Here is a 13,034-nt window from a genome sequence, read left to right as displayed (position 1 = left end):
GGTAGGGGGACAGAAGCCCAGCAGGGTCCTCCAGCCTGAAGAAGGACCCAAGCGCTGGGCAGGCGGAAGTTGCTTATCACTACATGTGCCGCTCACTCCCTGCAGGGCTCCTGGCCAGGGCCCAGGGAGAAAGCACATCACTGTGGGCAGCCGTGTGGGGCCAGCACAGAGTGAAATGGAGGACCCTTTAAGAAGCAAGAAAAAGCTTTTTCATGTCTGCTGTGCTGTTTTCAATTTCTTACTTGATATCAAGCTTTTTTGGGCATAGGATACAGCTTGTGGGGTGAGTGCAGTGTTTGTGGTTTGGGGATTTTTTGGGGGGTCAGGTTGGTGCTAGGGATCAAACTCAGGACCTGGCACTTGCAAGGCAGGGGTGGAACCACTGAGCTAAATCCCTGGCCCTTTTTTTTTTTTAATGGGGACTCAAAGTCAGGACCTTTCCGACCAGGGATTTAGCTCAGTGGTTCCACCGCCTGCCTCGCAAGCAGAAGGACCCAAGTTTGATCCCCAGTACCAAAAAACTCAGGACCTTTCACTTGCAAGGAAGGCACAGTGCCACTGAGCTAATCCCCAGCCCATAGCTTGTTTGTTTTTAAAGACAGGTCTCACAGCCAGGTATGGTGGCTGATACCTTAATCCCAGCACTCTGAAAGGCTGATGGAGGATTCAAGCCTAGTTTAGGCAATTTAGTGAGACCCTGTCTCAAAATAAAAAATTAATAAAGGACTGAGGATGTAGGTCAGTGGAAAGCCCTTGAATTCAGTCCCCAGTACCGCAAAAAATAAAAATAAGAAAAAGGTCTTGAAGCTCCATTAGCAGCAGATGCCTGCCAGCCGTAATGGAAACTGCAGTAAGGGGCCTGCTGTAAGGACAGGGATGGACACCGCTGTACCCAGTGAGTTCTTGCTGAGACTGGCACTGTAGCATTTTGCAGATAAGTTGAAGTCAAGGCCATACAACTTTTGCTTAGGGTTGTTGCTAAGGTGCAACAAAGAAACGTGCAGACTGTTTGGGGTTTCTAGAGGTTGCTGTTTGTGGTACTGGGGATTGAACCTAGGGAATGCTGAACTTTGTCCCCCCCTCCCCCGTCCCCTTTTGAGATAGGCTGTCACTGGGTGGCAAGGCTGGCCTTGAACTTGCAGTGATCCTTCTGCCTTGGGCTCCCAAGTAGCTGGGATTACAGGCATGTGTACCATGTGGTTTTTTATTGTCTCAAACTGATTTACTGCTGAGTCCTGTACTTGACAGTAGCTATGATGTGTGCACTTGAAGACCATGCTCGCCTTGTAGCCTCCTTCAGGGAGGAGTGCTAGAGCCCTTCCTGGGCCAGATGGGTGCCGCCTCTCACTGACCTTCTCTGGGGTGAGGTTATCACAGCTTGACTGAAGCCCGAAGCAGAGCCTGGGGAGCGGACCAGTGGTCCTGTGGGAGTCCTGGTCTGGCTTCCGCCCTCCTCGGGGCTGGCCTCCATGGAGTCCCAGGAAACTGTCCTGCTGCAGAGTTTCTCAGGCCCTTCCGGCACCCCCTTCCAGGGTGCGGTCTGGGCCCTCCTGAGCGTGTCTGGAGTCCGGGGTTCCAGAGGGCTGGTTTGCTGGTTCTCCTGGGTGGCCAGTGACAGGTACCTCACAGTGTGTCCAGGAGGGGCCTGGCTTACCCCGTCCACTTGCACCCCGGCACTGGGTACCAGGGCCACTTAACCACCATGAGCCAGCAGCGTGGAAGTGCATCCTCCCAATAGCCGTGTCACTCAGGGCTCTGTTCCCATTACTGCGCTGTCTTCACCGCGCACAGGGGAAGGCTGTTGTCACACCACGGTGCTGGTGGCCTGAGAGTCACATCCCCTCTGTACTACATGATGCCTTTAAAAAATTTTTTTAAACAGAGTCTCACTCTGTATCCCAGGCTGGCCTTGTACTCTTAGCACTCCTCCTGCCTCAGCTTCCTAAGTGCTGGGGTTCTAGCTAGACATGTGCCACCATGCCCAGCTACATGTTGCTTTTGTTAACAGCAATTTCCAAGTGCCAATTCAGTATCTTCTTATTCCGAGATGAAATGTAAGGCTTTCTTCTCCATCTTTAACTGTTAGGTGACCCTTGTCCGCTGTCACAGGTAAGTGACCTAGCTTTTCCTGGACAGCAGGTCAGCCAGTCCACCTGGTGTCGCTGAGCCAGGTGAGTGGGGAGGAACAGCCCTGTGTTTCCACCGTGAGGCGTTGTGACTGGGGTCCTTCCTAGCGCCCCTCTTGCCCACTGGCTCCAGGGTCAGTCACAGGGCTGGCTGCTGTCCTGTCTCTCCTCTGATTTGATCCCGGCGTGTGTAAATGCCCCATGTGGGGAACGTGTGCAGCCGTCACTGCTCACGGCTGTGGGCAGTGGAGAAAGGCCGTGGGTTACAGCGGCAGGCTCGCCCGTGCTCCGGGAGCATGGTGTGGGGGACTTTGCTCTGGTGAGTGTCGCTGTGCAGGAGTGGGATGGACTTTCTGCCAGGAAAAGAAAAGCCAAAGTAACAATCTGCAGGGTTCATGGGTCACACCTTGGACCCCGTTGACGGGATGGTTTGTAGGGTATTGTTTTGTTTCGGATGCTGGTACCAGGGATGGGAACCAGGGCCTGCCACGTGCCAGGCAGGGCTCTGCCACGGAGCTACACCCAGCCATGCATGCAGCATTGAGACCTCCATGGTACTGCTGAACAGGAAGGCACAGGAGCCCCAGTTGGTTCCTCTCTTGCTCTGCAGATCTCAGGCCACACTTCCTGCCGTTTCCCTGCTGGTGGCTGAGGGTGCAGGTGGCCCCGGAACAAGTTAAGAACCCGGAGTCACAATGAGGTGACGTGTCTCCTGGGCCAGGTATCCCATACTATTGTCCTTGGAGTTTGGTGTACTGGGGACCAGAGCTGAGGGAGGAGCTGCTGCCCAGAGCAGAGCTTCTCTGATGCCTCGGCAGTGGTGTGGGTCTCAGGCATGGGCGCTGCTGTGGTCTCCAGGAGAGGGTCACCCGCAGACTGTTTCCAGCGCTCTCCCCATGCGAGCAACAGCCCCAGCCCAGCGTGGGCCTGGCCTTGCCTCATTGCGAAAGTATGCGTATTTTTCTTTTCAGATTGCTTCAAAGAGTTGCAAAAATAGTGCAGAACATTTCTGTGTCCCCAGATTTCCCAAGACCAGTGTTTCCCCACATCGTGCACCCTTCGCCGAAAGGCAGCTACATGGCGACGTGTTTCTAGCCCAGGTATTTCCAGGTGTGTTTTCTTGCAAACGTTCTCTGTAACTACACCCCTGGAACCCCCACCAACTTCATTCACGAGGCGTTTTCTTGTGTTGGATCACACATTGGATCGACCTCGCCCTTCTCTTTAATCTCCTTGAATTTGTCACCTTTCTTCAGTCTTTCTCCTCCATGGCATTGCTGTTCTCGAAGAGGACTGATGCTGTTTCAGCTCTTCTGTAGAGTGTCCCTTGTTTAGATCACATCATGGTTTTTGTCAGAGCCCCAGAGGTGAAGCTGTGTCCTCTTAGCACACTGAGGCGGGACCCTGGTGTTGCTTTGTGCCGTGGCAGTGAAACTGGCTTTGGGCCCTCAGCCAAGGGCACTGTTGCTACCCTGAGCCAGGGTCCCTTGTGTCTGCCAGGCACCATGTCTGGTAGGCGAAGCATTGCAAAGTTTCTGGAGTACTGTCAGCCCGAGTGGCTGCAGAGCTTCCCAGCAGTGTCTGTCTGCTTTAGTGTGGGCAGAGGAAATGCATGCCGAGGATGGAAGGGAGCAGTGGCCGTCCTGGGCCCTGAGCCAGGCAGGGGCGAGGCTGAGGGCGCCCTGCTCAGTAGCCAGAGCAGCACTCCAGGCCGCAGAGCCTCGAAGGAGGACCCAGGAGCTGGTCTCCCTGGGTGGGCTGCCCTGGGTGGGTGGGTTTTGTCCTCCAGGTCCCCGGCCACAGCACCCTCTGCCAGAAGTGCAGGTGTGGGGTTTGCGGGGATTGTGGGTGTCTAGAGGGGCCTGACCTAAGTCTGCATCGTGACACCCTAGTTCACACATGTGGCTACAGAGAGGTAAGACCCCAGGAGGAGGATTTTTGTGTCTCCCCCACCCCGAGTCCTGGGGGTTGAATCCAGGGCTTTCACACCAAGCCACGTCCCCAGCCCTTAAAAAAAAAAACAACTTTTCGAGAGACAAGGGCTAAGTTACTAAGTTGCCCGGGCTGGTCTTGAACTTCTGGTCCTCCTTCAGTGCTGGGATTACAGGTATGCCCCACCACCCTGGTGCCCAACCATTTTGATATTTTTTGTTTTGAGACAGTTTCAGTAAGTTACGCAGGCTGAATTTAAACATTTGGATCTCCCGTCTCAGTTTCCCAGAGTGCTGAGATTACGGAAGAACATCATGTACCCACCTTTGGGAAAAGGATTTTGTGCAACTCTGAATCGTGTTAAAATTGTCAATATCTGTCCAAATAAAGGATGGTTAAGTTTGTCAGGCCCCCAGGTGAGTTTGACACTGTCACTGTGTGGTGTGGCCAGTCAGTTGGGACTTGTAGTTTGAGACGCACAGCTTCTCTGACAGGCTTAGTACTGCAGGCTCTCCCAGGACTCACCGTGGGGTCAGTTTTTACTGAGGTCTTTGACACCCTGCTCTTGCTGCCTGGCCTCCTCTTCATTTTCATTCCCATGGGGACTGCACCCCTGGCCTTGCCTGCACGTGCTAACGTGTGTAACCCATGAGCAGATGTGCCGCCCGTTCTGCCAGCCTTTCTGCACGCATGGCTCACAGCCTGTGTGTGCATCTTGAAAACGCTGTGTGCATGGGATCAACCAGGGTAGCTTCTGGGGACTGGCCTTTTCCACTGAGCAGATGCCGTAAGGGCCAGGCAGGTTACACGCATAGCCGTTTTGTCCATCTGCTTTCCTGGCAAAGTGGGTTTGAGTAGTTTCTGGTTTGGGCTGTTCGAGTGAAGCTGCTGGGCACGTTCAGCAGTGGATACAGGTTTCTGCATGTGTGTTTCCCTCTCCGGGTCAGTGCCAGTGGTGCCATTGTTTGCTTGGGTAATTACCTGGATGGGTAAGTTTACTCAAAACCACCGACTAGCTTTCCATGCAACTGCACCACTGCACACCCACCAGTGTCACCGGAGTCCTCTCCGCACCCTTTTGGTGCCTGGCGCTGTCTTCTCAGAGCTGCCTGTCCTTGTGGATATTCACTGAGGGCGCGTTGGGGACACAAGTGACAGGCCTCCCCTCTCGTCCGCCTCCTGTGGCTGGGGTTTCGTGCACACTGTGCCACTGGTAGTGATGTGCGACGCCCTGCTCTGTATTTCCGCCGCACGTTGTCTTAGGGGCTGTGTCTGTGGGCGTCTCTTGCACCTTTTTAATTGGCTTGTTTATATTACTGACTTCCGGGAGCTCCTCACGCACATCTTCTGAGTGAGAGTCCTTCATTGACACGGGTTTGTATCCACCTGTAGGAGCAGTCTTCCTGACCAAGGGGTGATGAAGATGAAGAATAAAAAAGACACGGAGGGTTGGGCTGGGGATTTAGCTCAGTGGTTCCGGCGCCTGCCTTGCAAGCACAGGGTCCCAAGTTTGATCCCTAGTACCAAAAAAACCTAAAACAAAGACACAGAATCAGGTTAAAACCTGGGGGCCAGGGGAGCTCTTGTCTCCCTCTGACGTAGAGCCCTGAGTGCCTGGCGCGCCTTGGCTTTATGCGCTCAGACACGGCCGAGCAGTTAGACTTCCACAGCACTCGTCTGTCCCTCTCGCTCCGCGGCACCTGTCTGGGTGAACACCTTAACCTCAGGTGTTGCTGCTTCTCCCTGCAGCGTGTCCGCATGCTGCCTGCCCTCTTTCTTCTCCATGCTGCAGGGACGCAGTAGGCCTCAGTCTTCCCGTCTCATCTGCACAGCCATCGCCTCCTAGACGAGCGGGGCTTGTTTCTCCTCTGGACTGGGCTCTGGCAGAGCAGCCGTGCTCATTTGGGTGGGTCCTGGCTGGTGGCTTGGGTGACTCCTGAGTGCCTGAGGGATGTGCCTCCCCACTGGGGAGGGTCCTGGATGGCCCCCAGTGAGACCCAGAGCTGTGTGGCTGGGGCTCTGGGCGGGTGGTCGGAGTTTGGAGCAGGAAGACAGCTGTGAAGGCTGGAAGGGTGAAATCACCCGGGTGTGTGTGGAGGTCAGGGTCGTGGGTGTGGATGAGCTCACTCAGGAGTGAGCATAGATGGAGGGTTGATGCCTGGGATGCCCAACCAGAAGAGGAGGGTGCGGCGTGAGGCGGAGCCCCACGGGCAGGACCTGACGACGTGTGGGCTCCCAGACAGCAGGGAGGGGCTGCGCTGCGGTGGAGACTGCTGGACTTCGCTGGACCGTCCTGGGCTCGCCTCACGCGGGGAAGGAGGGAGGGGACCTGAGGGCTGCTCCTGCTGCTGTGACGGAATACCACGGCCTGGGTGATGGAGTGGAGGGAACTGGATTTGGTTCGCGGTTCAGGAGAACACGGCACCAACAACCACCAAGGGCTTTTCTGCTGGGTCCTGACCTGAGCCTCAGCACACAGGAGACGGGTGAGACCAGACCCAGCCTCCCAGTGAGGAGTACACGCCTGTGGCCACAGCCTTCTGCCTCTTAGTGCTCAGTGGCAGCGCGCACTGTGAGTGGAGCGCACAGACTGTGGCAGGGGATAAGGTGAGCACGGCCCTCTCTTCCCCAGGTAGACCAGGCATGTGTCACCTTGACATCAGCAGAGGAAGTGTGATAGTGTCTGACTGCCACAGGCCGGGCCCTTCCTGGGCAGGGGCATCCAGTAGGAGAGGTGAGCACAGCTGGTCTTCTCAGCAGGGTCCCAGCCGGAGCCACGGGCAGAGCTGAGCTAGGCCCTGCCGTCGGGCTGTCTGGCTGTTTGTGGCCCACAGTAAGGTGGTGCTCAGCTGCACTTGGGTTGAGACCAGAGATTGTGTGAGTCTCGGTCTGTTTTGTTTTTGTGGTCTTGAGGATTGGGCCTTTCTCTGAGCTGCTTCCCTAGCCTTTTAGATTTATTTTATTTATTTTTGTTTTGAGACGGGGTTTTGCTAAGTAGCCTAGACTGGGCTCAGTGTTGCTTAAACTGGGCTGGAACTTGTCATCCTCTGGCCTCAGAGTCCTGACATTACAGGCGTGTGCCACCATGCCTGGCTTTACCATTTCTTAAATAGGCTTTACGTTTTCTTAAATATACTTGAGTCATGTCAAAGAAGCCACATTCATGCCTGCCTGGCAAGTGCAAGGTCCTGAGTTGGATTCCTGGGACCAAAATAAATAAGCCACATTCATTAAACATGGGCCAGAGTGCTAAGTTGTAAGCCTTTCCTCCTGCGAGTTAATATCTCTGGCTCTTGTTTGCTCTGGGAAAAATGTAATACGATTTGTTTTTGCCTTTTTTGTTTGTTTGTTTTTGGTACAGGGGATCGAACTCAGGCCCTTGTGCTTGCCAGGCAGGCGGCAGAACCACTGAGCTAAATCCCTAGCCCTATTTATTCTCTTTTTGTTCATTCAGTCACTTATTTTTTCCCCACCCTCACACCTGCTAGGCAAGCGCTCCATCTCTGAGCTGCCTCCTCAGTTCCAAGTTGTGTTTTAAACCTACTGTGAGACCTGAAGTTTACTTACGCAGTAACTTTCAAAGGAGAGGAGTAGCTGAGATTGGATGGCCCTCCCGTGCTGTCCTAGTCATGAGACTCTTCCCTTGTGACCTGGCTGTTAGGGCTTTGAGCCTGGTGGGTGAGCGTGGCAGTGGGAGGCTGCGTGCTCCCTGTCACTGCCCGTGGGTAGCAGACAGGTGCTGAGTGTGTGGTTTGCTTCCCCAGGTGCACGTTCAGGTTTCCGAGCACGAATATCAAGATAACGTTCACAGCCCTGTCCAGTGAGAAGAGGGAGAAGCCAGAGGCCCCTGAGTCCCCAGTGAAGCCCGTGCAGCCGCACATCTCCCCCCTGACCATCAGCATTCCAGACACCATGGCCCACCTCATCAGCCCCCTGCCGTCCCCGACGGGCACCATCAGGTACGTGTGCTCACAGGCCGCCCGCCCTCCTGCTCCCCCCTTCCTGGAGAGGGAGGTGTTACGGGTGCCTAAAATACCTCTTGAATTTTGGGAAACTGCTGCCAGTTTCTGCATCATGAAATGCAATTCCCATGTGTTCCCCCCTCCCCCCTTTGCAGTACTTGGGACGGAACCCAGGGCTGCTTGCATGGTAGCCAAGTGCTTCACCACTGAGCTGCATGCCTGGCCTTTTTTTAAATTTTGAAGCAGGGTCTTACTAACCTGCCCAGGCTGGCCTTGAACTCCCGATCCTCCTGCCTCAGTCTCCTGAGCAGCTCGGGTGCAGGTGTGCACTACCACACCTGACTTGTTACTGTTTTTTACTTAGGATTCTTTTTTTTTTTTTTCCTGGTACCGGAGATCAAACTCGGGACCTTGCGCTTGTGAGGCAGGTGGCTAAACCACTGAGCTAAATCCCCAGCCCACTTAGGATTCATTTTAATGGAGTTAAAGTGATGATTTGTAGATTGGTCTAAAGTCTGATATAGGTTTTAAATATGAATTTGGTACAATTTCATATAAATTCTGAAAATTTATACTTCAGTTTGGACACACCAAAGTGACCAAGTCATGTCACTTTTACTCAACAAAAACCCTGTGACTCAGAAGCAGAGGGTGGCGGCACCAAGCACAGCCCCACGGCCTGAGAGGGAAAGGCAGCTCCACGGGCCCTATGCTGGTCTAGCCAGTGTCGGGTGGGCCTGAGTGTAGAGCAGGCCTGCTCACTGTGGTCCGCTGGCTGTATGAGTATGCAGGCTGGCACATGGGCACTGTGCTGTGAGTGTGTAAGTCAGACTCAGGGAGGAGCACACTTCTCTCTGCAGTCGGCAGGCACTGCTGTCCCGGCTGCGCACAGGAAGCAGCTGCCAGCGGGGGCTCCTCTCATCTCCTGTCCTCACTTCTGTGTGGCCCACTAAGGGAAGAGGGGCACGAGGAGACTCAGGCTGCTCTGGGTTACGCTGTGAAGCTGATGTCTCACCAGCCTTCTGGGACCTAAAGAGCACAGACAAGTGGAAACGTCGCATGTTCACGGATTGAAAGGTGGAAGACTTAGCAGCATTAAGATGTCAACACTACTTAAAGCAGTCTACGGATTCAGTGTAATTTCCATCAAAATGCCAGTTATGTATTTTGCCAAAACAAAAACCTGTCCTAAAATCTATATGGAATCTCAAGGCACCCTGAAGCGTCAAAACAATTTTTTTCCCCTAGTTCTGGAGATTAAACCCCAGGCCTCTTACATGCTCTGCCACTGAGCTACCCACCCAGTTCTTTTTAAATTTTAAATTGGGATGGTCTCAGTAAGTTGCCCAGGCTGGGTTTGAACTTGTGATACTCCTGGCTTAGCCTCCCTAGTAGTTGGGATTATAGGCATGGTACCGCCGTGCCTAACACAGTCTTTGTCTTTTTCCCCCCGTGCCTCTATAACTTCCTGGGTTTCTAAATCATCTTGTATTGATACTCCGTCTCAGTGGCTCATCTTTAAAACTGATGTATGGAGTCTGCTGTGCTGGTCACAAGGGACATGGCCCGTGGTCAGGCCTGAGGCGAACAGTTAGGTCTGTGTCCCTTCTGTGAGGAGAAGGTGCCGTCTCTGCTCTCGGGATGCCCCACCGACCTAGCAGTGGCTTCCTGGAGCGCGAGGCTGCACACGGCCTGGGCCTGGAGGCGGACCTGCCCGCTGCCCTGGGGTCCCAGTTCCAAGTGGGCAGGGTGAGCGGCCCTGTGCTCCGTGTCCCCGGATCCTTGACAAGTTCTGGAGCCTCGTTTTCCTCTCCGGGTCACTATCGTGGAGAGTTGTTTAGGCAGTGATGTGTATCTGCTTTGCTTCTTGGGGGAAATCACAGGTTTCAGAGAAATGCTGGGAGTCCTATTTTCCCATAGGAAATGCTGATGTTCTCTTGCTTTACAAAATTTTCTCATTGGTTTTCCCTGATTCAGAGCCTGTTACCGAAGCACATATGGTGTGTGCTTGATAGTGGGCTAAAGGAGCAAGTTTTTCTCTTCCGCAGTGCTGCAAACTCCTGCCCATCCAGCCCCCGGGGAGCGGGGTCTTCAGGGTACAAAATGGGCCGTGTGATGCCATCTGACCTCAGTTTAATGGCTGACAACTCACAGCCAGAAAATGAAAAAGAAGCTTCTGGTGGAGACAGCCCAAAGGTAAATGTTCTGGTCTCACAGCAGGCCTCACTGTCGCCTGTGTCATAACAGCTGCTAGAGTCAGTGAGGCGCCTGTGGTGTGGGGCTGGAGTCACCCAGCACCTCTCCGAGCCCCTTCAGGTGAAGGCGGCACCCAGGGTGTGGAGCGCACCCTTTGGGAAGGCACAGGGTAGTTTTTTGGACCATAGTTGCTGATAGTCACAATATGATTCTTCGTGTTTTTGTTCTTTGACCTAGTAAGTAATTTCTATTATAGGACTTTGGAGGAAAGGGACCCAGTTTATAGGAAACAATCAAAAGGGACCTAAATGCCCTGTAGAGCACAGTGATGGAGATATGGTAGCCCAATAAGGGCATATGTGAAATGTTTTTTGATAGGGAAGTATAGTGCTAAGTAAAAAAAGAAAAACACTAACCCTCACTTACTTTGCAAGCTGGGATGTTCTCTGGCCTGCGAAGGCCCTGGCCGCCCACCTTGTGAGCCTTTCTGTGCTAGTGTCTGGAAAGGTGTGCACGCGCACCAACAGCAAGAAGGCACAGCAGTGAGGCCTCCAGCGTGAACGCTTCTCAGCTCTGGGTCCTCACCGTGCATTGGGCAGAGCTAGGGAAGTGTTCAGTTTTTCTGTTTGGTGGATGGCATCGAACACCCTGGCCTCAGCCCACTCCCAGTACCCTTGTTCCTCCCCACTCTTTTAGTCCATTTGCGTTTATCCCTGAATATTGTCTCTAGTCATTTGTTTTAAAACTTCATATAAATAGTATCTTGACTGTATTTCTTTACAAGTTATGTTTTTCACTCATATTATTTATTGGGCTGGTGTGTGCATTTTCCCAGAAGTTCACACAAGGACTGGGAGTTCTCCCCAGCAGCTTATGGTGCTGCATCTGGGGTTTTGCTTTTGTTTTGCAAGATGCTGGGTTTCAACTCCTGACCTCCTGCATGCTTGGCAAGTGCTCACCCCCTACCATCCTTACCCTTTTTTGAAATGGAATCTCACTCAGTTGCTCAGCTTGGTTTTGAACTTGTGATTCTCTTGCTTCAGCCTCCCAAGTAGGTGGGATTACCACCGTATGCTGCTGTGCCCCGTGTATGTGGGATCTGGGGTTGTCAGTGACACAAAGCTACCACAGACTGAATGTGCCGTGACCATGGCTGTTAGCATCTGTGCAGGATGCCACACATCCTGAGCTGCGTCCCTGCTCTGCCTCCTTCACACTCACAGTGTGCGGCATGTCCCATGTGGAGTCCCCCAGGATCGGGGCCTAGGGACCTGTGGCCTGCGCCCTGCTGCTCCTCATACACCTGGCCAGCTAGCTTCTCTTTTGCCTGGGGTCAGAGTTCCGGAGTCTGGGGTGGCTTCCTGCGTGTTGCCCTGAACTCCACTAAGTTCAAGCAACTTTGCTTAGTTGTATTTTTGGTTTTTTCATTTGCATGTTTTTATATGTCATTTTCAATCTTCTTTTATATTCTCCAATGTTCCCCCCCTTTTTGCATTTATTTGAAAATTTAGCATATAATATAAATTTTTATTTTTAAAGATTACAAAACCTGTTCTGTGACAGGAGTACAAACAGTATTGTTCCAGTATTATTCTTGGATCTATCTGAAAAGCTTAAATCACACATGAATAGTGTGATTTGTAGTCATGAAACTCTTGTTAAAGTACCGAATATCACTGAACACTTTTGTTTTACTTGAGTTTACTGAGAGGTTTGCAAGTCACTTTCCCATTTGTTTCGCCAAGTTTTCCAAGTTGTATTAAATTTATAATAAAAATTAAGCATTGTTGGAGGAATATTTAAAATAAAAATCCTGAATTTTAGCTTTAAAAATATCTATGTTAACTACTGCACTTTTTTTTTAAATACAGGATGATTCAAAACCACCTTATTCCTATGCACAGTTAATAGTACAAGCAATTACAATGGCTCCTGATAAACAACTCACCCTGAATGGAATTTATACACACATCACTAAAAACTATCCGTACTATAGGACTGCAGACAAGGGCTGGCAGGTAAATCGTTTCAGTTTATTAAATATTTCTGTTTCATGTCTTATAGATGCTGGTTGATACTAAGAGGAGATTAAGCTGGTGCTTTACCTAATTCAGACGCCAGGTAGACAGGAGTGAGACTGTCTTGCTGAGAGAGGGCACCTGGCTCCATGCCACAGAGCAGGAAGAAAGCAAGCTGCGTTTTCCTGTTGTGTCTCCCTGGATCACACAAAGCATGGGCTGTTTGGGATGTTTCTTTGGTCACTGTAGTTTATTCCATGTATCTGAAATGTAGGAGAGTGTAAACGTCTAGCCCAGGGATGGCGAACCTTTTAGAGAGCGGGTGCTGGGTTGCAACCCAAAACCCACTTATTTATCGCAAAGCACCAACTCTGAATACTGAGGTTGCAGTTTAGAAAAAACAGCTCATACATTGACATCTTTTGTCTTAAAAGAAAAACAACATGGGGCCAGGGATTTAGCTCAGTGGTGCTCCCGCCTGCCTCACAAGCACAAGGTCCTGAGTTCGATCCCTGGAACAAAAAAAAAAGAAAATCAACATGTGTGCCAGAGGTTCGCTGCCCTGGGCCACCCCAGCCTTCTCCCTGCACTCTCTGCCTTCCCTGGGCACGGCTGCCGGGACACAGGCTGTGATGTTTGCACAGCAGTCCCACTGCGGAGCCCCTTCCAGGGCTTCTCCAGCGGCCCAGCAGGGAGGACCCGGGCACCGAAGCTCAGCTTGTACACCAGAGGGTTTTTTCAGATGTAGAAAGCAGTTTATTTATTTTTTTAACTTTATTTTTAAGAAGTTTTATTAGTAC

At 52.1% G+C, this 13,034-nt stretch overlaps 1 protein-coding gene across 6 annotated transcripts in view; it reads left to right on the top strand.

Annotated features, from left to right (window-relative positions):
• Foxk2 (forkhead box K2) overlaps window positions 1-13,034 on the top strand; it is a 43,774-nt gene that overhangs the window by 18,996 nt on the left and 11,744 nt on the right. For 5 of the 6 annotated variants that reach the window (XM_087208244.1, XM_087208246.1, XM_004861084.3 and 2 more), the window contains exons 2-4: window positions 7,823-8,017; window positions 10,069-10,216; window positions 12,088-12,234. In XM_087208244.1, coding sequence (XP_087064370.1) covers window positions 7,823-8,017; window positions 10,069-10,216; window positions 12,088-12,234 — 490 coding nt within the window. Of the gene's footprint in view, window positions 1-441; window positions 6,793-7,822; window positions 8,018-10,068; window positions 10,217-12,087; window positions 12,235-13,034 lie in introns of those variants that run through there. The other variant, XM_087208247.1, reaches the window with a different exon arrangement.

Source organism: Heterocephalus glaber, unplaced genomic scaffold (genome assembly GCF_053883595.1).
Source record: "Heterocephalus glaber isolate CG9 unplaced genomic scaffold, H.glaber_assembly_v1.0 deba00000937, whole genome shotgun sequence".
Classification (NCBI taxonomy): Eukaryota; Metazoa; Chordata; class Mammalia; order Rodentia; family Bathyergidae; genus Heterocephalus; species Heterocephalus glaber.
This window is presented reverse-complemented; position numbering and strand designations above follow the sequence as displayed.